Here is a 26,546-nt window from a genome sequence, read left to right as displayed (position 1 = left end):
TCTTAAACTACACCTGAAATTATTCCTAAACTTCACAAGAAATTATTCCTAAAATAAACCTGAAATTGATCTTAAACTACACCTGAAATTATTCCTAAACTAGACATGAACTCATTCCTAAACTACACATCAAATTATTTCTAAACTTCACATGAAATTCCTCTAAAAATTAATGTAAAAATAAATATTAAATAATTATTTTCACACACGAAGAAAATCATGAATTGTCGATTGTAATTTATTCTTCTTGTAATTTTGTGCCGAATGCACAACTAAAAAATGTCCAATATTTATTTTTTTGATTTGATCATATTTAAAATATTCAGGAGATGAAGAATCCCAACTCTACCATGTTTCAGTGCTGTTCAGGTCTTCAATCTATTTACATAAAATAATAATTTACATAATATAATATTTTACAATGGATAAATAATAATTTACATAATATAATATTTAAGACGATGCCTGGCCGCGTTAAACTAGTTCCACAAGATTCAACAGAATGAGATAGAACGGATACGGGGCATAAGTACTGATATCATCTCTACAGTCTACACGTGCTATATTGATATTGCCTCTAGTTCTGAACCCTCTAGTAATAAGTTATAAGAAATATATACACTGGAAGTTATTTATGCGTTTTATTAGAGTCTGACTCACGTCCTCTATAATATAATATTTTACGATGGATAAATAATAATTTACATGATATAATATTTTACAATGGATAAATACTAATTTACATAAAATAATATTTTACAATGGATAAATAATAATTTACATGATATAATATTTTACAATGGATAAATACTAATTTACATGATATAATATTTTACAATGAATACATAATAATTTACATGATATTATATTTTACAATGGATAAATAATAATTTACATGATATAATATTTTACAATGGATAAATAATAATTTACATGATATTATATTTTACTATGGATAAATAATAATTTACATGATATAATATTTTACATTGGATAAATAATAATTAACATGATATAATATTTTACATTGGATAAATAATAATTTTTCAAAAATGATTGTTGAGAATAAATGAATAAATAATTTACATTAACAATAATTTACATACATAATAATTTACATAATACAATGATCTACATTAAACAATAGTTTACATAAGTAATATTTTACATAAATAATAATTTTCACACATAATAGTTTAAATTAAGTTAGGAACTATGCAGGTTTTATTAGACGCAACACCAATCGGAAACATTCAAGCTAAACTTGTTTTGTTTTTGTGAAAAAAGTTTTTCTTTGTGAATATTTTAAGCATAGAGAAAAGTTGACGAAAAGTTACAGCTTTCATACAGGGTTTCCCACAAAGGATAAGACTATAAAGACGACTGTTCGGAATTTAATCTTTTTTCCTATGGTTCCCAGCTGTTGGTAAATTTGTTTCTTTTGTTGGCCAGATCATTTAATATACAATGAAAAAGACAACATTTAAGACTGGAATTAAACTCTAGCCTTAGCTTTTTGTCTTTAAAGATCATTATGCTTAAAATATGCTGAATGAAACTTATGGGAAAAGTAAACTTAAAAATATATGAAAATATGACAAACTATATATTTTTTTTAATGAGATGTACAGAACAAATTTAATAAGGAATTTTTAAAAGAAAGTCTACAAGAAGTTTAGTTAGAGTGACTATACGCGTAATTTCAAGATGACAATGCCAAATTCACAATGGTACCCTCAACAAATATTACTTGCGCATTTCTAATGCAAGAAAACAAATAGGAATTATTGTAGTAAATGCCGTACTGCAATAAATGCTTTTAGATCAGTAACAATCCAGGTACAACTCAATCTCAAACTCTAGATTCTCCAATAATACCTTGGTCAGTATCAATCCGGATACAACTCTCTTTGTATTCTCAGGTATCAGTCTTTCAAGATACAACTTAATCTAGAACTCAAGGTTCCTCAGTAATACCATAGTCAATATCAATCCTGATACGACTCATTCTGTATTCTCAGGCATCTGTCTTACAGATACAACTCAATCTAGAACTCAAGGTTCATCAGTAATACCATAGTCAATATCAATCCAGATACAACTCAGTCTGTATTCTCAGGCATCTGTCTTACAGATACAACTCAATCTAGAACTCAAGGTTCATCTGTAATACCATAGTCAAAATCAATCCTGATACGACTCAGTCTGTATTCTCAGGCATCTGTCTTACAGATACAACTCAATCTAGAACTCAAGGTTCATCAGTAATATCATAGTCAATATCAATCCAGATACAACTCAGTCTGTATTCTCAGGTATCTGTCTTACAAGATACAACTCAATCTAGAACTCAAGGTTCCTCAGTAATACCATAGTCAATATCAATCCGGATACAACTCAGTCTGTAGTTTCAGGTTTCTGTCTTACAAGATACAACTCAATCTAGAACTCAAGGTCCATCAGTAATACCATAGTAAATATCAATCCGGATAAGACTCAATCTGTATTCTCAAGTATCTGTCTTACAAGATACAACTCAATCTAGAACTCAAGGTCCATCAGTAATACCATAGTCAATATCAATCTGGATAAGACTCAATCTGTATTCTCAAGTATCTGTCTTACAGATACAACTCAATCTAGAACTCAAGGTTCATCTTTCAAGATTGATTTAGGACCCCTCCTGTTTGCTAAACGAGGAACAATTACTATAATACCTTAATCAAGCAGAGTTTTCTTCCAACTAACGTTTATTTTGAGTTCTATGGTACAAGTTACATTAATGAACGTAATTACAAGTTTCACGTAGTTATTCATGAGCGTAGTTAGGTTTAATTGCAATATAGGTTTGACGTAGTTATCTACAAGCATAGATTTTAATAACTTATGTTACCCTCTGTTCCAACCCTTACGCTGAGTATCCTCCCTTTCCCTTATAATCCCTCACCTCCTCCTCACCATTTTCCTGATTTCTCATCATTATTATGTTTAAAATGTACAATGTACATTGTTTTTATCTGCAATTCTCATTCGTTTATAGTGGGCCAACCAATTAAAACAACCTACTCTGGTTAGGCGGGTCCAAACTTCATAGTAAATTGTGATTTTTTACTTGTATTATCTCGTGCTTTGTAGTTGAATAAATTATGAATGAATATGAATGAGTTAGGTCACAATGTACAATGTAATTTATCAAGGTGTGTTTGGGTTTATAAATATGGGGTTTGCTACGATATTTATTTCATTATCCGAAATAAACAAATTTCAAACCTTGAGAAAAAAACCATATCTTCCACATTAATAATCAGATAAAGGTTTCAAGGGTACCGTTGTAAATCAGGCATTGCCATCTTTCCTTAGAGGGTCACTTCACACTTGAAATTAAGCTTACGCTCCCTTTAAGATAAGATTAGGCTTAAAAAAGTATGCATTAGAAGTCGGTTTCTTTTCTCTCAAAGGTAAAGGATCTAAGTCTGCATAGTTAAATATAATTGGATTAATCTTCAAGTTATTTAAACAACTTATAAATAGATTAAATATTTGATTTGCTCCAACTAAATGATTTCAGGTTTCTGTGTTGATTTTCTCCAACTAAATGATTTCAGGTTTCTGTGTCGATTTGCTCCAACTAAATGATTTCAGGTTTCTGTGTTGATTTTCTCCAACTGAATAATTTCAGGTTTCCGTGTTGATTTGCTCCAACTGAATGATTTCAGGTTTCCGTGTTGATTTGCTCCAACTGAATAATTTCAGGTTTCTGTGTTGATTTGCTCCAACTGAATAATTTCAGGTTTCTGTGTTGATTTGCTCCAACTGAATAATTTCAGGTTTCTGTGTTAATTTGCTCCAACTAAGTAATTTCAGATTTCTGTGTGGATTTGCTCCAATAGAATACTTTACTTTCAGGTTTTTGTGTTGATTTGCTTCGAAAGTTTTCAGCTGATTTATCCTTCGACTATGCTCTCAAGCGTGTTAAGGTAAATATTTAATGTTAAAGGCACGTCATTTTATGTGACCCCCCAGCTGCCATAATATTACGTAACCATCCATGAAAAGATAACAATGCCCGATTCACAACAATACCTTGAAACCTTTATCTGATCATTAATGGGGAAGATATTGTCGTTTTTCTAGGTCTAAAAGTGTTTAATTCTAATAATTCCTAAAATTTAAGTTTTCCTGGAGTAGATCAGACAAAGCTTTTATGGTCTCGTTGTATTCGGGCATTTTTGTATTTAGGACGGACAATGGGGAGGTATCCAGAACGGGACCTGGAACGGGTTGGTGGCGGAGCTGATCAAGCACGAGACGGATATGGTTCTCACCTCCCTCAAGATTAACTCTGGGAGGGAGAGCGTCATCGACTTCTCCATACCCTTCCTGGAGACGGGGATAACAATTCTTGTCTCGAAAAGAACGGGAATTATTTCTCCGACAGCGTTTTTGGAACCTTTTGATTTTGCCTCCTGGATGCTAGTTGTGGTGGTTACAGTTCAGGTAGGATACATTCGGTTAAAACCAGAAACAACCAGTAATAACTAGTAACAACTATGGTTACAACCAGTGATAACCAGTAACAACCATTATCCACCAGTAACAAACAGTAACAATCAGTTATAAGTAGTTACAACCAATAATAACCAGTAATAAACAGTAACAACTATGGTTACAACCAGTGATAACCAGTAACAACCAGTAATAACCAGTAACAATCAGTAACAATCAGTAACAATCAGTAACAACCATTAACAACCAGTAAAATCAGTAACAACCAGTAACAATCAGTAACAACTAGTAACAATCAATAACAACCAGTAAGAATTAGTAACAACCGAAAACAATCAGCAACAACCAGTAACAACTAATAAAAACCAGTAACAACCAGTAACAACCGGTTACAACCAGTAATAACCATTAACAACCAGTAATAACCAGTGATAACCAGTAATAACCACAAACAACCAGTAACAACCAGTAACAACTTGTAAGACCCAGTTACAATCAGTAACAACCAGTTACAACCTGTCACAATCAGTAACAACCAGAAACATTAACCAGTAACAACTTGTAACACCCAGTAACAATCAGTAACAACCAGTAATAACCAGTAAAACCATTGATAACCGGTTACAACCTTAAACAACCAGTTACAACCAGTAACAACTTGTAACACCCAGTAACAATCAATAACAACCACTAACAACCAGTGACAACCAGTAACAACTAGTCACAATCCGTAACAACCAGTAACAACCAGTAACAACCAGTAACAACTAGTAACAATCAATAACAACCAGTAAGAATTAGTAACAACCGAAAACAATCAGTAACAACCAGTAACAACTAATAAAAACCAGTAACAACCAGTAACAACCAGTAATAATCAGTAATGTCCAGTAGTAACCAGTTGCAACCAGTAACAACCAGTAACAACCACTGACAGCCTCAGACCTCACAATAATTAAAATTTATAATATTTAATTAGATACAGATTAATTATTATTCAGGGATGTTGCAATTTAGTTTTATTTAAGGTTGCTGCAACTTCAATATTTCTGTTTGAATGGCTCTCCCCGCACGGCTACAATATGAAACAGACACACTCTCAGGGACAGTCCGATTTGAGACATTTTAATTTTAAAAATATGTAACACTTTTTTATCCCTTTTAAAATTGCAATGTTTGTCTATCGACATCGTTTCTGTTTTAATAATTACATGTATTCACAATGGTAACCTAAAAAAAACTTTTATTGAGAAAAAAAGACGGAGCTATCATTGTTCTTTAGAAAATTGATCCCTTTCAATTGGTGTCATCTATGAAAGGAAATTTGAAGAAAAATGGCTGAAGGGATGTTGTGAATCGATCACGTAACGTTTTATATTGAGTGACACTTGAAATTACGCCAACAGACCCTTTAATATCTGTTCCTCCAAAGACTGTAAAAATGGTTAAAAACTCTTAAATGCGACGAATCCAAGGTTAACTTCTTCTGCCTTGAATAAAGTCTTCTAATGGCTGTTTATAATGATAATCGAAAACAGACAATATAGATTGTCTTTGTAGGTTCCCCTGTATTGTCCTTGCTCTTAAAGGGACTGTTAGCATAATTTCCTGTAACCCTCCACCCAACAGTACCCTTGAAGATATTGTCATTTCTTAGTAGGGCTGGGCACGTTCCTATTATTTCTAACCGTTTCGTTAACGGTTAGTTCCAATCGTTAAAAAATAAAAATTTTCTGCTAGCTGTTGATTTTAAAGTTATGTACGGAGTGTTTGTTTGGTTATCGGCATTTCCCGTTTTTTTTAAATTACCGTTAATTAACGATCTCAATTTTATTAACAATGTTAACAGAAAATGTTCAACAATCCTTAACGGCTTTAGCCATTAATGGTACCGTTATTAAAAAATTAACGGCGTTAATGGTTAAAAAATCGTGAAAGGCACAGCCGTTAACGGTATATTACAGTATTAACGGCGTTAATGGCGAAAAAAATCGTTAACGGTTTAAAAACACAGAAGACAACATTTAAAAACATCAAAACGCTTAAAATATTTTAATTTTTGAAATAAATGTCAAGCAATTTTAATCAGAAAATAACAAAATTTACCGTTTTTATCGTTTTAGTTAACGTTTTTAACTGTTAATTTTTTTCAACAACGGTTAATCCGTTTCTTTAACGATTTAACGATTAACGGTGTTTGCTGTTCGTTAACGGAGTCTTCCGTTAATTTTCGAAAATCCCCGTTTCGTTAATGAAACTTTGCCCAGCCCTATCTTAGACTTAAAAATGTTTACAATGACAATAACTAGTTCATATTTCATCACACAAAGTGTTTAAGGGTTCCGTTGTGAATTGGGCATCGTTATCTGTAAATGGAGGTTCACTTGAAATTACGCTTACAGTGCCTTTAAAGATTTCAATATTTTTATTATTTGAGAAGAATCTTTGCTTTATCTGAATCTGCACAAACATAAACATATCCATGCAAAATACACCAAACAAGATATCTTCATACATATTCGTTCTAATAAAACTTTTATTAGACCAATCTATCTCAACTTTTTAATTGATAAATTAAAGGGAACCAAAAGTAACCAAATCCTTTAGCTTTACCTCTTTAATTTTTGCACCACAGCTGCAAGCCTAAAACGGGTTTTCCAAAAAAGTGTGGATTTCTATGGGAAAAAGTAAATTTATAAAAATTGCCATTTTGTGGTTTATTTATTTGTTAAGTTTCCCCCGAATTAAGGAAACTGTAAATTTGGAAGTAAATTTTGGGTAAACGCCATTTTGAAAAGTATTAAGAGATGGATGAAAGGGATGTACGGGATTGTGAACGTAATTTTAAGTGACCTTCCATTGGTAAAGTGCCATGATTGATACACAACGGTAACATTAACAGCTTTTTCAAGTATGATTTAGATATCAACGTTTTTTTAAATTTTTTAAAACTAATTATTTTTATTTGTTTTTTCTCTACAAAATTTCTTGTTTCAGAACCAATGGAGAAACTATTAGAAATAAACACTTTTCAAGCCAAAAAAATTACGCTATTCTTCCAATTGATCAGATTAAGGTTTTAAGGGTACTCTATAAATGGATGGTCACTTAAAATTACGATGACAGTTCCTTTAAAAGCAAATATGTGACTGTTTGCAGGGAAGGTTCTCGTATGTTCGAACCCTGTGGTTGGTGTGGGTAGTTCTGTTCAAGGCTGCTGTTAATGTAGACTGCCCACAGGAAATAATACTTTTGCTTCAGCAGATTTAAAATCAAAGATTTTCATAGAAAATATGGAGAGTCGCAAATGAATCCTTAAATCCTTGAATCCTTGAATCCTTGAATCCTTGAATCTAGCATTCATGATAACAAGGTATGTATTTGCTCTGATATTTCTGGGTATATATACAGCTAACCTATACCAGCATTCATGATAACAAGGTATATATTTGCTCTATTTGCTCTGATATTCCTGGCTATATATACAGCTAACCTAGCAGCATTCATGATAACAAGGTATGTATTTGCTCTGATATTTCTGGCTATATATACAGCTAACCTATACCAGCATTCATGTTAAAAAGGTATATATTTGCTCTATATTCCTGGCTATATATATAATACAGCTAACCTAGCAGCATTCATGTTAACAAGGTATATATTTGCTCTGATATTTCTGGCTATATATACAGCTAACCTAGCAGCATTCATGATAAAAAGGTATTGGAAAGAAAACTCTACTTAAAATTTTTATTTAAAACTTGTAAAAATAGTTCTTGATAAAGAGAAGAAATGTTGACAGCCAAATAATTTAAAAGCAGTAAACTCTAACAGAAAAAAATCTATTTTGAAAAAATTATCAAATAAAACCAGGATTTACGGTTTGAACTCTGATAAGGTGATAATATTTAATGTTTCTGGCTCCTATAGTCCCTGAATTTGACAATATTCAAACCTTTGTTATAAAAGTATACAGGCTCTTATTCAAATTTGACTGATTGTAAACCTGGCATGAAAGTCAACCCTTCCACAGTGTGATCAAATTTGTTTCAGATTCAAAAGAGAAAAATAATCAGTTAATATTATTTCAAGTGACCCTTCATCTCTAGAGTTGCATGTCCGATTCACACCATTACCTTTGCTTTGCCTGATCAAGAACAAAGAAACAAGGAACATAACAGTTGCATCATTATCCTGTCCTACTAGATACTCTAGTACTGTTGCATCATAGATAAATGCATCTAAACATAACAGTTGCATCATTATCCTGAACAGAAACAATGAACGAAATTGTGAAAATTGAATACTTTTCAAGCTAAAAAAACGAAAATATCTTCTTCTTTTAATGGAGATTCACTTAAAGCTATAACGACGTTTCCTATAAATAAAGATTGTAAATGAAGTTTTCACGATTAGATAAACTAATCGATATAAGAAAATAAATTGATTTAATGATTTCAGGGAGGAGTACTATGATCTCTCAGGAGTAGAGGATATAAGGTACAGGGAGTACAGGGAATACAGGGAGTACAGAGAGTACAGGGAGTACAGGGAATACAGGGAGTACAGGGAGTACAGGGAATACATGAAAAATAATCGATGACTATTGTTTGTAATATCTGAATGATTTGTTTGGAATTAAATTGATTTGTTTACGATCCGAGTTGAATGTTGCATCTTTCTGAATTTGTATGGACACTACGTTCTTCGGTATTAGTCGTTTTTAACAATTTTCTCCTTATAGACACAACAGATAGAAGTAAGATTAGTAGCGATCAAAAGCACTTTTATATCGCATTAAGCCTATACCCCCTTTCATTTTTCGCGAACACTCCCTTTAATACTATTTAGTATATTTCTGTTCTATCCAGGCTTTCCAACCCGTACTCTCACTACCCTGTATTCCGATTCGGTACAATTCCTAACGGTGCAACGCTAGGTGTCTCTGCTCTAAATATTTCAGGGATTTCGGTTGGGAGAGACACATAGCGGCCAATATGCGCATCAGAAGAAAGTAAAAAATAGTTGCGATTAATTGTTTTATCCAGGCTATCCAACCCGTACTCTCACCACCCAGTATTCCGATTTGGTACAATTCCTAACGGTGCAACAGATTTCGTCATGAAGAACAATTTCCCGGAGATGCACATGTACATGAAGAAGTTCAGCAGGAAAACTGTCAAGGAGGGAACCATGGCTGTCAAATCTGGAGCTTTAGGTAGAGATACAGTCGTCGTCGTATATATCAATACAATGAAGACGACTTTACATTTTAATTTTGATTTTAACCACTCTTTGAAACAATCAATTGCAACCGAATTTGGTAGAACTACAGGGGCAGTCGATTTATATCGATAAAATAAAGACGAGTTTTGATTTCAATTTTGATTAATAGCAAGCTGTTAAACAGCATGGATACACATAAAAATATAAGTCAGAAGAATCTGTCAATTAAAAAGCTTCTCTTTAATTACTTGTAAACTTCTAATTGTGAAAATTAACAATCCAAAAGCTCACATAAAAGGTCGTCTTTATTGTATTGATATAATCGCTTACCACTGTATGAATTCTGATAGATCAAATATAATCGATGGTTAAAATTTCAAAAGTTTAAACCATCAGATTGAAAATATATATTATATTAATCTCTGTTCTGTGTATATTAGGATTAGAAAATATATATTATATTAATCTCTGTTCTGTGTATATTAGGATTAGAAAATATATATTATATTAATCTCTGTTCTGTGTGTATTAGGATTAGAAAATCAGAGTGATTTAGACTTAAAAAAGGCCTTTGACTTATATAAGAATTTTCTTACTATGTTTATGGAATAGGTAATCTTTTGCACAACTATTATCATTAATTGATAAATTTGTCGAATTGGAGGGAAATCGCGTTTTTAAAACTAACTAATAACTGGCATAAAACGACGAAATGGATTTTATAATAGTTATTCAAAGTTTTTTTTTTTATTTCGAAAATCCTTTAATGTTTACAGACAAATCCACGAAATTTTGAGTTTTAAATCACAAAGAAAACGGTGACATGAAAGTTTACATTTAAACACTATGATTGTTAATATTTGAAGGGATTTAGTCTGATGGAAAGACGGTTTTTATATTTGAGTCTTACAATAAAGATTTAAAGGTTTAATGGGAATAATTGGAAGGGGATTATAAATAATAACACTGTATTAAATACACAACTCACATAGATTCAGCCTGCTTATAAACTATCTCATAAACTTTAAGACAGGGTCGACTTTGAAGTGTCACGACGCCTTAGGCTTAGATTTTACCGCTCTAACTTACTCATGCTTTTCTGAAGCCCTGTAAATTTTAGGAGTAATAGGAACATTTTCTTACTTTATAATCTCATCTTTAACCTTCTGAGATATTAATAAGAAATAAAACAGACAGTTTTGCATATATAAAAAGTAAAAAACTAGATAAACATAAAAAAACTGACATAAAAACTCATCTGAAATATCATAATTCTATTCAAGTTACAAATTGGCAGAGTTTTTAAAATCTTAGAATCATGTCAGCTCATTATAATTTGAATAAAACGTTGGAGATATAAGAAACAGATATATTGCAAGAAATAGAATTCGAATTTACATTGTAACTGTAGATTTCAAGTTTTGAAATTAAATTAGAAATTCTTGTCAAACATTAATTAAAGGATTAAAGTTTAAATTAAATTCAACAATTAACACTTTATAAAGGATCAGTTCATACATTTATGTTATTTTCTTTATTCTTACATTTTATGATGCAACTTTATATCCGTAAAGTTTTAGTTTATTATTCATCCGTCATGTTTAAATGCATTTATGATGCAGGCATTTGTATTTGATGCAAGCATTTGTTTATGATGTAATTGTTATGTTTAGATGCATTTATCTATGATACAACAGTGCTAGAGTATCTAGTAGGACAGGATAATGATGCAACTGTTATGTTTAGATGCATTTATCTATGATGCAACAGTGCTAAACATAGAGAATAGAATATATATTAGAGGGGAACTAACTAGAAAAAAAGTGTAAAACGGCCATTTTGTTGTACTGTTTCCATACTGCAGGTGTACTTCACATATTTATGCTATATAACCTTTTGGGCCCTGGAATATCATTTTATAGAAAATCTAAAATTAATATTAAAAGAAAACCAAATTATGAAATAGGCTGGTTTCATAATTGACCAATGATCATTTCACATAGACTCTATGCATTTCATTTTACAAACGATGATTTTCCGTTATAACTATAAATCAAATGATGTTTTTTATTCACCTAATTCATTGTAAAGTTTGTTTATTAGCTTTAAAAACTGCGAAATTGAAATGGATAGTCTAGGGAACCTACTGTATTAAAGTACTCTACTGCATATAATTTGTGAACATTTACATGATTTTTACACTTTGAACTCCCATTCAGGCTGAAAGGGACTGAAAAAAATTCATACCGAGAGATTCTCTAAATTCCCCTCTAATATATATTCTAATCTCTTTGGTGCTAGAGTATCTAGTAGGACAGGATAATGATACAACTGTTGTGTTTAGATGCATTTATCTATGATGCAACAGCGCTAGAGTATCTAGTAGGACTGGATATTGATGCAACTGTTATGATTATATGCGTTTATCTATGATGCAACAGCGCTAGAGTATCTAGTAGGACAGGATAATGATGCAACTGTTATGTTTAGATGCATTTATATATGATGCAACAGCGCTAGAGTATCTAGTAGGACATGATAATGATGCAACTGTTATGTTTAGATGCGTTTATCTATTATGCAACAGTGCTAGAGTATCTAGTAGGACAGGATGATGATGCAACTGTTATGTTTATATGCATTTATCTATGATGCATTAGTGCTAGAGTATCTAGTAGGACAGGATGATGATGCAACTGTTTTGCATTTATCTATGATGCAACAGTGCTAGAGTATCTAGTAGGACAGGATAATGATGCAACTGTTATGTTTAGATGCATTTATCTATGATGCAACAATGCTAGAGTATCTAGTAGGACTGGATAATGATACAACTGTTATGATTAGATGCATTTGTCAATGATACAACAGTGCTAGAGTATCTAGTAGGACAGGATAATGATGCAACCGTTATGATTAGATGCATTTATCTATGATGCAACAGTACTAGAGTATCTAGTAGGACAAAATAATGATACAACTGTTATGATTAGATGCATTTATCTATGATGAAACAGTACTAGATTATCTAGTAGGACAGGATAATGATGCAACGTTATGATTAGATGCATTTATCTATGATGCAACAGTACTAGAGTATCTAGTAGGACAAAATAATGATACAACTGTTATGATTAGATGCATTTATCTATGATGCAACAGTACTAGATTATCTAGTAGGACAGGATAATGATGCAACTGTTATGTTTAGATGCATTTATCTATGATACAACAGTACTAGAGTATCTAGTAGGACAGGATAATGATGCAACCGTTATGATTAGATGCATTTATATATGATGCAACAGTACTAGAGTTTCTAGTAGGACAGGATAATGATGCAACTGTTATGTTTAGATGCATTTATCTATTGTGCAACAGTACTAGAGTATCTAGTAGGACAGGATAATGATAATGAAACTGTTATGTTTAGATTCATTTATCTATGATGCAACAGTGCTAGAGTATCTAGTAGGACAGGATAATGATGCAACTGTTATGTTTAGATGCATTTATCTATGATGCAACAGTGCTAGAGTATCTAGTAGGACAGGATGATGAGTGTAATATACTAACTGTTGGATCCTGGTACGCTATGACTGGATACGGGTTAGCTTTCCCCAAGGTATTATATTTTGTCTTGATCAATTAATATTATTACATCCTTTGATAACCCTCCAGGGGATACAGATCTATACTGCACCAATAATATGATTTATAGATATTATTTCTTTTTTCCTAAATCATGTATATGTACTTTCATAATGAAATCTAAAATGGCTATAACTGAATATGAACATACAAATAATATATTTGTAATTTGTTTTTCAGTGTACTTTATAATTCATTATTGGACTCTATGTTAAATATCATTTTTATAAATCAATTATTGGATAATGGTAAATTAGTTGTATATTGTTGCACTGTGCTTAGAAACTTAATTGGTTCCTGGATTTTCTCCAAAAATATAAGATATTTCTATAAAAACTTCTTATTCTAAATTACTCGATTAGTAGCTGCACATAGCAGCAAAGTTGTAATATTTTAAAATAAGCCCTGTTCAAATTGGCCTTTGATTTATAATCATATGGAATGATCATGCATTGGTATTTGTATTAACTTTCATATCTCTACACCATGCAGTATTTTTAGAGTAAAGTATTAAACATACAATTAATTAAGAATTCGTGAAATTTTCTTTTACAAGTTCAAATCCTAGTTATTCTGAAAACATTTCTTTTTTTTAGTCCTCAAAATGGATTCCAATGTTCAACGAATATCTGATGATTTACAGGTGAGCTGTTTATTTATTATCTTTTATATAAACAGCTGTTTATTTATTATCTTTTATATAAAAACCGTCAATTTGTATGAAACAAGAATGGTAGATCACATTTTGAAAATCTCAAGACCAGATGTTTCGACATTGAGTGTTTAAATTGGAATACTGCAATAATTGTGCAGTTCAAGAAAAAGTCTTCACTTAATTCCCATGTTTATTGGGACACCCTGTAGTTTATTCCCATGTTTATTGGGACACTCTGTAGTTTATTCCCATGTTTATTGGGACACCCTGTAGTTTATTCCCATGTTTATTGGGACACCCTGTAGTTTATTCCAGCCTAAAGTATTCCTGGTTCAAGCTAAATTCTTAATATTCCCTGCAGTTTTGGTTTCTAGAATGGAGGAAAAAGATTAAACTAACTGTATGAAAATCTTGACCTTAATCCCTACACGAATTATTCTCCGTGTTCTAAATGGAAACACCGGTAAATCTTTTTCCAAATTAATTTTTTTTCGGAATTATGTCGATAAGTCAAATGTTTCTTGTCGATTTTTTTCACTTTTGACATAATTTTTGTTGTAACTTTATCATCTTTTTAAGTTAATGACTTATTTTTCAAAGGTTCATTTTTTAATGAATGATCTCTTCAACTCTATTAGAGAAGGATAAGCTAGCGACGATAGGCTTTTCTGATCATTTAAGATGTTTTATGAAAAAAAGAATATAAAAATTATCTTTTTTTATACGGCAGAGAGAACGGTGATCTAGAGAGGCTTCAGAGATTTTGGTTTACTGGTGCATGCAAACCTGGAGAGAGAAAACGATCTTCTAGCAAACCTTTAGCATTAGGTTAGATTATATATTTAACATTAGGTTAGTTTATATATTTAGCATTAGGTTAGTTTATATATTTAGGCTAGAAAATATAAAAAAACATAGAAGAAATATAAACCTGTGTCAAATTTCATATATATGCAATTTTGTATAAAAGTTGTAGTATTAAACAGATCATATTCTACAAATACGAAACTAATCTGAAAACGACGATATCCGAGGATCCGAGGAGCCCGAGAATCTCAGGTTTGCTCTCTTGTTATAATTATTTAATTTTTATTGTCAGTTTTAATAGATATAATTGATAATATTTTTACATAAAGTCCGTATAGTCCGTATTACTTCACCAGAACTTCAGCAAATGGCAGTGCAGTATACTGGTCACATATTTCCGTCTGTATCACGTGACCAGTATACTGCACTCTCATTGGTGGGAGTTCTTGTGGCGTAATACGGACTTAAAAATAATATTATCTATTAAAAATGGAAAATAAAAATTAAAAATTATAATAGGAGCAAACCTGAGATTCTCAGGTTTTTGTGGGATATAATCGTTTTCAGATTGTTTGCATATTTGCTGAATATGATCTGTTTAAACCTACTGCTTTTATACAATTTTCATATATATAGATTAACGTATAATTTTGACACAGTTTTATGTCAATTTCTCGAGACAGAAACATCAGATAGATGTTTTATATGTATCGTTTAACGCTTGAGATTCTCAGGTTTCAGCCTTTACAACCTTTCATTTTTCCTGTACATTCCGTTTAAAGCTGAATAGATTCCATAAAATTTGTCTTTTAAGTCTCATCCTTTGTGGGTAACCCTATACCGTTAGCTTAGTTTGTTGTGCTCATTTTTTTAGTATTTTAGTAATGGTTAAGTTAAAAAAAAATCTGATAAAAATGCTCTAAAGCTTAAACAAGTATTACGAGATTTTTTCACAAACTGGTTTTGTGTTAGCAGCATTTTCTGAAAAACGAACTGATCGTTTCGTTAACGACCAATAACGACGTCGTACATCGTTAAAAATCGTTGACGACGGACATTCGTTAACGACCATTAACAACGTATACTTTTTAAAAGCTAAACAAAGACTAAGACATATGAAAGGTAAAATGACATTCATTAACTTTTCTATAAAACACAAAATCCTTTCAAAAATCAAATCTTACTAAATTCAAAATTATTTAAGGAAATATTTACAAAAAATATTTTTTTTAACATCATCGCTTCGTTTTTAATTTTTCAAAAATTCAAAACGAATTGAGTTTTGACCCTACATTTTTTCATCTGAAAACGAAGGTTCGTTGGTTAAAAACTAAACGATCGAAAACAACCCTAGCTCAGTTTAGTGCCGAGGGTAATTAAGAATTAATACGTTGAAAAGTTTCTCCTTGGTTTTAGCATTAAGTTTGTATAAAAACAACACTTTAACCTACAGCGGAAGTTTTTAGATAAAAGCTAATTTATGTTTTATTCAAACTCACTAATTTTTGTTGAAAAGAGTACTGTCTAAATTTCACAAACAGGGAAGATAAAACGTAAACTTTTTTATTTTATTTTTTTTTCAAAAAAGGCCCATTTTAGAATAATCTTGATCTTCTTTTCTAAAATAAAATTTTTAGTTTTGGCTTTGGCCTTTTCTGAATTGTAACATTACGGAAACATTTTGATAACATCGTTGTTCTTTAAAGAAGAAAAACGAAATACTGCACATTTTAGACCGTTAGTACCTCGTACAGTCTTATAGTCACGTTAAACTAAAGTAACTTACACGTATGCTGAGTGAAATATTACATGTTTTCTGTCGTAACCAAGGAGTATGGAATAGAAGGGAGATATAACTGACGCGGACCGCCCCACCATATGATTATATATGCTTGCAGACGGGTACTCCATTTGTATAAGAAATATTCAGAATAGGTTATTGTATACGCGGTAATTGTACATCAGACAAATATTTCTTATTCAAATGAAGTACCGTCGGCAAAGCATGTATAATCATATGGTAGGGCGGTCCGAGTCAGTTATATCTCCCTTCTATTCCACACTCCTTGGTCGTATAATTATACTCATCTTATTGAAGATCTATTCAATAGAAAAAAATGTTTCACATTTGATTTTCTTGTACGTATGCGTAAAACCAAGACTGGAGAACCTATATCGGGATACCCTGTATCCCAATAAATGTAAATGTAAATATGTAAAAACTGAAAAAAAGAACAATGTTTATTTGCAGAAATATTATCCCTATTCACTAGTTAGGGTATATAGAATAATATAAACAAACAGAGATCGCATGTTTATATAACAATATTATTATTAAGATTCTTTATCATGAAATTTGACTAAAATGACAGGGGGGTGGGTGAAACACGACTTAAAGGGACTGTATGCGTAATTCCATGTGACCCTCCTTCATCGGAACCCTTAAAAGCTTTGTCTGGTCAAGAAAAATTAAATATCCGTGTTTTCATTATTGTCAATTCGGTTTCTTTTCATTTGGCTTTCTCTGCAAAAGTGATTTGCACATTTCTTGCTTATAAGAAACAATGAAGAGATGATCTAAATTAAACATTTTTTGAGCATCTTCTGCATTTTTTATCAGATTTAGGTTTAAAGGGAACCGAGCAGTGCAATCTTTGCATTGAGCTAAATTCACTTGAATCTACGCTTACAGTCCTTTTAATTAATTAAAGGCGACGAAGAGAACTGAATATTCGCAACAAATTCGAATATTCTAATCCTAATATTCGAATATTCTAATCCTAATATTCGAATATTCTAATCCTAATATTTGGCCAACTTGATCTCGTATAAATCAATGATATTTCAACTATGAAGTAGGACAAATCAAAGATTAACACCACAAGGTTGCAAAGATAAAGGGGATTGGAGATAGGTAATTACCCAAAAGCGTTTTCCCAACTTAAGAAATGAGTTAGTTAAGGCCGTCTGACACGCACCCCTGACCTTTTAGTAAAGTAAATTCAACCTAAAGTCTGACCGCGTCAAACTTGTTGCACCGGCTAGTCATGGGATAGTCCTTTAAAGTGTCTACTTTATTTACCCAACGTCCGGGCGATACAGTACAAACTGGGACCGGAAAGATTGACCCGGCTCGGAAATTCAAATGTATCACGGCTGCCCGGTGCGAGCTCTGAGAGTAGAACATGCAATTAGACCGAACGCTGCGGCTAGGACAGAGGTGGAAGTTGCCGCTATGGAAATTGCATAGTTGGGAAATTGCTACAAATACCCTTGGGAAAACGCCTTTGGGAAAGTACCTCACATTGAAGAATTTTGTGTTTTGTGTGCTTTTAGTTTCTTATAAAGCCAACATAGGATTCTCATGCAGTTTTTAGTTTTATTTTTATCGGCGAAGTTTTTCAAAAACTGTAAAAATAAATAAAGTACAATTCAACCCACCAAGAGAAGATTATGTTTGCGTTATAAACCGTCATAAATTCGGGCAATATAATCTTTTTTTTAAATAAAAATAAAATAAATTTAATTTAAATTTTTCAGCTCAGTTTATGTCTGCCTTTATCCTGCTTGGGAGTGGAGCCTGCGTATCCGTTCTTTTCCTTATAATAGAACATTTCTATTATAGGTTTGTATAATTTCTATTATAGGTTTGTATAATTTCTATTATAGGTTTGTAGAATTTCTATTATAGGTTTGTATAATTTCTATTATAGGTTTGTATAATTTTAACGCATCGATATAGTGTAAGAACTCTCCAAACAAAAATGATGAGTGCTTGCCTCGAATTAAAATTATTTAATCCATATTGTAATCTGATATCATTCATATTATGTATTGCTAGATAAAATAGTCAAATCTGGGAATTAAACAACCAGAGGCCGAATTTAAAGAGTTTGAGCCACGGTTTAAAATTAAGCCGTGGATCTAACATGGTTGGTTCCACTTAAATTTGTATTAAATTTTTCAAGATTTAAGCCGGGGGTCAATTAAACCCGGTTTTTGGGGGATTTGAGACGTGACTTAAATTCATTAAATTCGGACTCTGGTTGCAAAGATAAATGAATTAGAAAACTTATTATTAAAAGTGTTAAGTTCCTGACAAGTATGCAAAAATCGTTCCTGAATTTCTTCAAAATTGTGTGAAAGATGACACGACGCTCTCTTTCATGTAAAGATTTAATATCTCGAGGGGTTTGTAAATCCATCATCTTTATTGCTAAGTGTCATATATCCACAGGGTGTACCAAATAAAGTTCAAATCACAGCCTACAGGGTGTAGCAAATAAAGTTTAAATCACAGCCAACAGGGTGTGCCAAATATAGTTTTAATCACGACCTACAGGGTGTACCAGAATAAAGTTCTAATCAAAGCCCAAAGTGTGTACCAAATAAAGGTTTGAAAACCGCCTACAGGGTGTACCAAAGAAAGGTTTGATATCAGCCTACAGGGGGTACCAAATAAAGGTTTGATCACAGCCTACAGAGTGTACTAAAATAAAGTTTTAATCAAAGTCTACAGAGTGTACCAAAATAAATTTTTAATCACAGCCTACCAGTGTACCAAAAGATAATATATAATCCACAACAACAGGGAGTTTAATAAAGACTCTTCTGTCTGATTGTATCCCATCAAAACGGTTGAACTGATGGGACCCAATTTTTTATTGGCAACTCATGTGATCGCATGGAAAGGTTTTTAGATGCTCAAAATTGAAATATTTTCTTTAAAAATATGTCGACAAAACCCCTTGAATATCGCGTATGATATTTAAAATAAAAATGTATAAAATAAATCTACATAAAATCTTTATTTAACGGATGAAAACGGGTTTCAAAATTAGTTATTACAAGCTGGGGGGCCCGGCGTTGCCCGTAGATAAAAAAATGGAAGAAATTTATTTTTTATTTTTTAGCCTAACACCCCCTGGCCACCCCTGAGTGTCCACAAAAAATTTCAGCCCAATCGGTCCAGCCGTTTGGCCGGCTATAGGCAACATATATATATATACGAATGTCTTGTTTTATTATATTACAAGAACCCTTAAATTACCGTGATTGCAGTTCTAGCTATAAAACTAGAAAGAGACGTGAACAGTTTTAAATGCCTCGGAAAAGTATAAGTCCAATCGCAATAGATCCTTGGAGAAAAATACTTGTTTTTTTTAAATTTTTTGGGACACCTTTATGCTTTGTTAGATTATTGTATTTTACCAGTATTTTCGTTAAAAAGATTAAGACATTTATAACCTTAATCTATATATAAATTTGGCTTGACTGTGTGTCTGTTTGTTTGTTTGTGTCCAATAAACGTCAAAACGGCTGAACCGATGAGGCCCAAATTTTATGTGGGACCTCATGTGGCCCCAGGGAAGGTTTATGGCCAATCAGACTTTAAATATGTAATCTTAAAATATTTTTATCTTAAATTATTTAATTTAGTTTAAAGTTTGAAAATGCTCACAGATAAAGCCACAATTAAAAGTTGAAAAAGAAGATGGGCGCGAAGCGCCCTAAAAACCTAGTTATTTTCAAACCATAACCTTTATTTGTATTCTCGAAATAAAAAAGTTTGTCTTTTTATAATAGTATAAGTTTCTTGTCTCATTATGTAAATATTATTCTTAGTTTTATGTTGAGTAATTCTACACATGATTACACTGCAGTGGATTTAGAAAATAGACCATCGGAGATAAATATTCTTTTGCTTGATAATCTCTTATATTCTTATTTCTTACTAGGCTCATGTGCCCGGCGTTACCTGTTGAATTTTAAAAACACTTTGGGAAAAAAGATTCTGTATTTTGAAAAAAAAAACACTATTTTTTTAGACTATGTTACCCCCAGGGTAGCCAAATTAAAGCTGTAATAACACAAAAAGTTCCTTTCAAAAATCTCAAAAACAAAGCTAAACACTTTTGAATTTAAAGGGACTGTCAGCGTAGCCCTCAATTAAAGGGACTGTCAGCGTAATTTCAAGGAACCCTCAATTAAAAGAGAGCAATATTCACAAGCACATCGGTCGCGGTACCCTTCAAAGCTTTGTCTAATCAAGCTTAAATTAGATATCAATGTTTATAATTTGGAAAGCAGATTATTTTCAATTGTGGCTTCTCTACAAAACGTGACTTGCGCATTTCTAATGCAGGAAAACAAACAGGAATCATTCAAATTAAACACTTCTAAACCTAGAAAAACGACAATATCTTCCACATTATTGATCAGATTAAGGTATCAAAGGTACCGAGGTGTATTGGGTATTGTCATCTCTGTACGGAGGACAGCCTCTTTAAATCAATTCTCTAAACTCTAATTTACAAATCTCCGAACATTTGAGTGTTGACCAATTGAGAGATAAAATATTATTTTCTATTACTATCAATTTTTTGGATCAATTATCAAAATTATCCTTTAATGTTTTCTGTAAAATTTTAAAATAAAAATAGGTAGTTGAATTTTGTAAGGCTTGTTCAGCGGCTGGTCTTGCACATGAACATACTGTTTGCAAGTTCTATTTACAAAGTACGTATATGCAAGATTTGCACATGATCATACTGTTTGTAAGTTCTAACGGTAAAACTTTTGTTTTGTGAATCTAAGGATCAATAAATTGATCTCCATCTTACGCCTACGCAGATTAGTTTATTTCTTTGCACATGATCATACTGTTTGTAAGTTCTAACGGTAAAACTTTTGTTTTGAGAATCTAAGGATCAATAAATTGATCTCCGTGTTACGCCTACGCAGATTAGTTTATTTCGTAAAAGTGCCTATATTGGATATCGAGATCAAGTATTTGAAATTAACGATTCTCCGCATAAAAGTTCATTCTGATCTCTGGTTCTAGGTTTGAAAGTTTCTTGTACACATTGTTGATGTACGTGTTGTACTGTTGTACTTGGATGTACTTGTACTTCCATGTTTGTTTACAAGTTCTGATTCTAGGTACATGAGAAGATGGATGGGAAACTTCTGCATAGATCATGAGTGGTGGAATCTAGTCTCATTATCCATGGCAACATCTATACGCAAGTAGGTTCAAGATAGCTCCGGGATAGAGTTAAAATAAGGTTAGATAGCTCCGGGATAGATTAAGGATTAGGTTAGGATAGCTCCGGGATAGAGTTAAAATAGGTTCATGCTAGTTCTGGTATTGAGTTATGATAGGTTCAATATAGCTCCGGGATAGCGTTAGGATAGGTTCAATATAGCTCCGGGATAGCGTTAGGATAGGTTCAAGAAAACTCCGTGATTGAGTTATGATATACTAAAGATAGCTCCGGGATTGAGTTAGGTTATGTTCAAGATAGCTACGGGATAGATTTAGCATAGCTTAAGGATAGGTTCAAGATTAGGATAGGATAAGGATAGTTTTAGGAATAAGTTCAGGATAAGTTTAGGATTAGATTAGGATAGGTTTAGGATAGGTTTAGAATAGGTTTAAACTGTGTTAAGGATAGGTTTAGGATTAGCTTAGGATAGGTTTAGGATAGGTTTAGGACAGTTTTAGGATAAGTTTAGGATAAGTTTAGGATAGGTTTAGGATAGGTTTAGAATATGTTAAGGATAGGTTTAGGATAGGTTTAGGATAGTTTTAGGATAGGTTTAAGATAGGTGTAGGATATGTTTAGGATAGGTTAAGGATAGGTTAAGAATAGGTTAAGGATAAGATTAGGATAGGTTTAGGATAGATTTATATCTAAATATATCAGGGACAAGGAATCTAGAGAAGAATGTGCCTGTAAGAATCCAAACTGTAAAAAGCGTTTAGTTACAGCAGAGAGAGATTTGAAACTTGCTCAGGAATATATTTTTTACAGTGTAAGATCTTTACCCTTCTATCCTTCTATTTTATTTACAGTGTAAGATCTATACCCTTTCTATCCTACTTTATATCTATTTACATACAGTGTTTAATCCTCCCTTCTATCCTTCTACTTTATTTACAGTGTAAGATCTATACTCTTCTATCCTACTATATATATATATATATATACACAGTGTAAGATCTATGCCCTTCTATCCTACTATATATATATTTACAGTGTAAGATCTATACCCTTCTATCCTACTATATATCTATTTACAGTGTAAGATCTATACTCTTCTATCCTACTATATATATATATATATATACACAGTGTAAGATCTATACCCTTCTATCCTACTATATATATATTTACAGTCTAAGATCTATACCCTTCTATCCTACTATATATCTATTTACAGTGTAAGATCCATACCCTTCTATTTTACTATATCTATTTACAGTGTAAGATCCTACATTTCCATCATACTCCTAGTCCTTGGTGTTATTATTAGTTTGGGGGGGGGGCACTGCCTCCCCCCCTTGTATACTCCCTGTTAACTTTCTATACCCTATTATTTTTTGTATTACATTCTTCCTCCTAATCTTATTTATGAACACGAGAAAAATATATTTGTTGAAACCAGGCTCAGGTGGAGGAGCTAAAAATCAAACTTCAAGGAAAAATAATAATATTTCAAAATATTTTCAATATTTGTATTGTTGAATTATGTCAAAAGGAACTTATCACACTTGCCACAAACTCTAATCTTCTAAACCGCATATATTTGCTCTGCCTTTGATATTTCAAACTTTAAGAGTAAGTACATCATTTTTAGTGGGAAATATTAGAAAGGAATTGAGTTTTTGTCACAAACTTACAGAGAGCTTTCCTCTTTTATTTGATCAATTCACGAGAAAAAAAGTTCATCTCCAATCTTGTAAAATGATTAAAATGAGTTAAGAATCTTTCTGTCTTTTTAGTCAAAGGAGTAAAGTCTTTGCAACAAACTCAAATGTTCAAATCCTTATATATTCGCAACCTGATGGTGTAAACCTTAGATATCTAAAGCTTAAATTATTTGATCTAAAAGAATTCATAGTTTGAGATATCTAAGGTATGCAACATTGGGGTGCAAAAATATAGAGATTAGAAAATAAGAGTTTGTGACAAAGATTCAATTCCGTTTTTTCAAAACTGCATGCTTAAAGAACACATGTCGTTCATTTAAAAATTTAAGTTCAGAAGTTGAAGTATTATAGCAATAGAAGAAGTTGAACTAGATAGTTGCGGTTAGTTGAACTAATTCTCTAGTATGCACATTGGTTCTCGAGGTTTCTTTACATCTATTAATGAGTAGTCATTTTATTTCAGTATCTCATATTCTTAATTCAGTATTTCATATTTTTATTTCAGTTTCTTGTATTTTTACTTCAGTATCTCATATTTTTATTTCAGTATCTCATATTTTTATTTCAGTATCTCATATTCTTATTTCAGTATTTCATATTTTTATTTCAGTATCTCATATTTTTTGTTCAGTATTTCATATTTTCATTTCAGTATTTCATATTTTTATTTCAGTATTTTATATTTTTATTTCAGTATCTCATATTTTTATTTCAGTATTTCATATTTTTATCATTATTATTATTTGCCCAGCCCTGGACTGTGATGAACCAAGTGTAACGGATAAACTACTAGATCCTCCCTCCTCTAGGAAATTAAATTTTATCAAGGTTGAATCATCAAAATTATCAAATTTAAACGTTTCGTGACCCGGCCCCAAAGTAATCGTTATAAAATCGTTTTGGATAATATCTTTGGTCGGAGAAAAATGTTTGCTTTATACAATAAAAAGAAATTTTTGGAAATTGATTTTTTATCAGATTCTTTTGCACTTTTATAGCCTTGAATGTGCCTGAAGGGCCTGAAAACAGTACCGATGTAAATAGGACATGCCACTATGAAATCGAAGAGTCAAAAATATTTCAGTATCCCCAAAGCAAGATCTGATATATTTTCAAGTACAAATGTGATAGTTTACACATATTCAATTATTTTCACTAAAATAAAATGTTTCCTAAAACGGAGTAAATTATCTGACAATACTGTCAATACCTCCTTGATCAATACCTTCTTTACAACATAAATGAAAGTTACTCTACCTTCTATGTTGAAATATTACCTACAAAGGATAAGACGCAGAGACGACTGTACGGAATTAAAACTATCTGTTTCCTTATATTTATGATTTATTAAAACTGTAAACTTATTTCTATTTTTGTTAAATCATTAAATAAGCTGTATACACAGAGTTCAAAACTTTTGTATTCCGAATCCTGGGATCTAAAGTTGCATAATCCGTGCCGGTACAACACCTACTGTACAGTGTAAATGCAGTCCGTCGTACTGTCCAGTCAGGCTACTTGCGGTGTACAGCGACCCAGCACGGTTTATGCAACAAGATCACAGTGTGTTCTGTTCTAAGTGTTAAATCAATACCTCTTTGATATTCAGAAAACTAATAATTATGATAAAATTGGATCAAGCACTCCAATTCAAAAGTTGTCACAACGGATATCAAGATCAAGTGTTGCAGATTTGCGCTATTTTACACAAAAGTTTTGATCTCATTGGCATGATGAGTTTCCCTGCAGTCTGAGATTTAGGACCTCGAATTTTTTTTCGAAAATTTAGATTTAAAGTGTTAAATTTTAACCCTTTTTCCCTAAAAAAGCATATTCCATGTACAACACAAATTATTTTTTTCTCGCGTACAATTTTTACATTATTTTTTTTGTCTTGATTTGCAAAAAACAAACATTCAAAATTTAATTAAAGAGATTTGAGGTTTGTGAACCCATTACATGGTGAGTATGGTGGGTGGACCCCAGAATCAGTCCAGGATGAGATCGGGTTTGATAGTGCAGATTCGGCGGACTTCCTGGAGGCAAGGGTCGGGTTTGAGGAGATAGAAACAGTTCTCTAGTTGATAAAAGTTATTATACAGGGTGTCCCATTAAACATGGGAATTCAGTGATGAATTAGAGATAGTCTTTAATAAAAATTAGTATTGTAATACCTGATTTAAAAATCCATAATAGTAAAAAATATTTGTCTGCTAGAGTTTATTCTATTTAAACGGTAAATGTCTGTAAAGATGTGTCTTTACTCTTTAATGTTTTTACAAGATTAACAGTGTAGATGTACAATTGTTTACTCTCAAAATATTACTTATTTCACCTTTCTCAGTAGGTACAGGGTGTCCCACGAAACATGACAGTTGGTAAATAGTTTTGAATGTCGTCTTCCATACACGGTATAAGATATTAAAGACTGTTTACAGTTTATTTCGTTTTAAAAATCATTTTATATTTTACTTTGAAATTAATTTTACAATAATATGACTCCAATATAATATTTTTATAATTATCTTTGGTATTAAACAACTTAATAAATTATGGAAGAAGACATTCTAAACTATTTACCAACTGTCATGTTTCGTGGTACACCCTGTATCACTATACTAAATCAAAGAATCATTTATAAAGACGATATCGAATTCGTCATTCCATTTCCATGTTTATTGGGACACTCTGTACATTTAATCTCACTATAGAGGGGGATTATTCACTTGATGTATCCAATATCGACATGGGATTTTAAAATTGCCAATATCGACATGGGATTTTTTAATTGCCAATATCGACATGGGATGTTTTAATTGCCAATATCGACCGCTTCGGAATAATGCAAAGTTTATAATTTCCTATTAAAAGTAAAGTTAAACATTTAAAACAGCTTGGTGTGTAGTTTAAATAGCTTGAGGCCTAAAAGAGGGGGGGGGGCGACCAGTTAACCCCTCCCCCTTCATAACATTGCTCAGCCCCCGG

The 26,546-nt window shown here is 31.9% G+C and overlaps 1 protein-coding gene across 1 annotated transcript in view; it reads left to right on the top strand.

Moving 5' to 3' along the window:
* LOC111702037 (glutamate receptor ionotropic, NMDA 2B) overlaps positions 1 to 25,953 on the top strand; it is a 49,060-nt gene extending 23,107 nt beyond the window's left edge. The window contains exons 12-28 of the mRNA XM_023473561.1: positions 327 to 369; positions 3,907 to 3,977; positions 4,240 to 4,497; positions 5,535 to 5,609; positions 7,666 to 7,766; positions 7,948 to 8,022; positions 8,968 to 9,006; positions 9,555 to 9,724; positions 13,239 to 13,357; positions 13,980 to 14,026; positions 14,769 to 14,866; positions 18,386 to 18,470; positions 21,788 to 21,874; positions 22,555 to 22,645; positions 23,297 to 23,330; positions 24,313 to 24,370; positions 25,495 to 25,953. Of these exons, the coding sequence (XP_023329329.1) occupies positions 327 to 369; positions 3,907 to 3,977; positions 4,240 to 4,497; positions 5,535 to 5,609; positions 7,666 to 7,766; positions 7,948 to 8,022; positions 8,968 to 9,006; positions 9,555 to 9,724; positions 13,239 to 13,357; positions 13,980 to 14,026; positions 14,769 to 14,866; positions 18,386 to 18,470; positions 21,788 to 21,874; positions 22,555 to 22,645; positions 23,297 to 23,330; positions 24,313 to 24,370; positions 25,495 to 25,642 (1,599 nt within the window). The 3' untranslated portion in view covers positions 25,643 to 25,953. The remainder of the gene's footprint in view (positions 1 to 326; positions 370 to 3,906; positions 3,978 to 4,239; positions 4,498 to 5,534; positions 5,610 to 7,665; positions 7,767 to 7,947; positions 8,023 to 8,967; positions 9,007 to 9,554; positions 9,725 to 13,238; positions 13,358 to 13,979; positions 14,027 to 14,768; positions 14,867 to 18,385; positions 18,471 to 21,787; positions 21,875 to 22,554; positions 22,646 to 23,296; positions 23,331 to 24,312; positions 24,371 to 25,494) is intronic.
* Positions 25,954 to 26,546: the final 593 nt, after the last annotated feature.

Source organism: Eurytemora carolleeae, unplaced genomic scaffold (assembly GCF_000591075.1).
Source record: "Eurytemora carolleeae unplaced genomic scaffold, Eaff_2.0 scaffold478, whole genome shotgun sequence".
Classification (NCBI taxonomy): domain Eukaryota; kingdom Metazoa; phylum Arthropoda; class Copepoda; order Calanoida; family Temoridae; genus Eurytemora; species Eurytemora carolleeae.
Note: the sequence above shows the minus strand (reverse complement) of the source record. Positions and strands in the feature narration are given on the sequence as shown.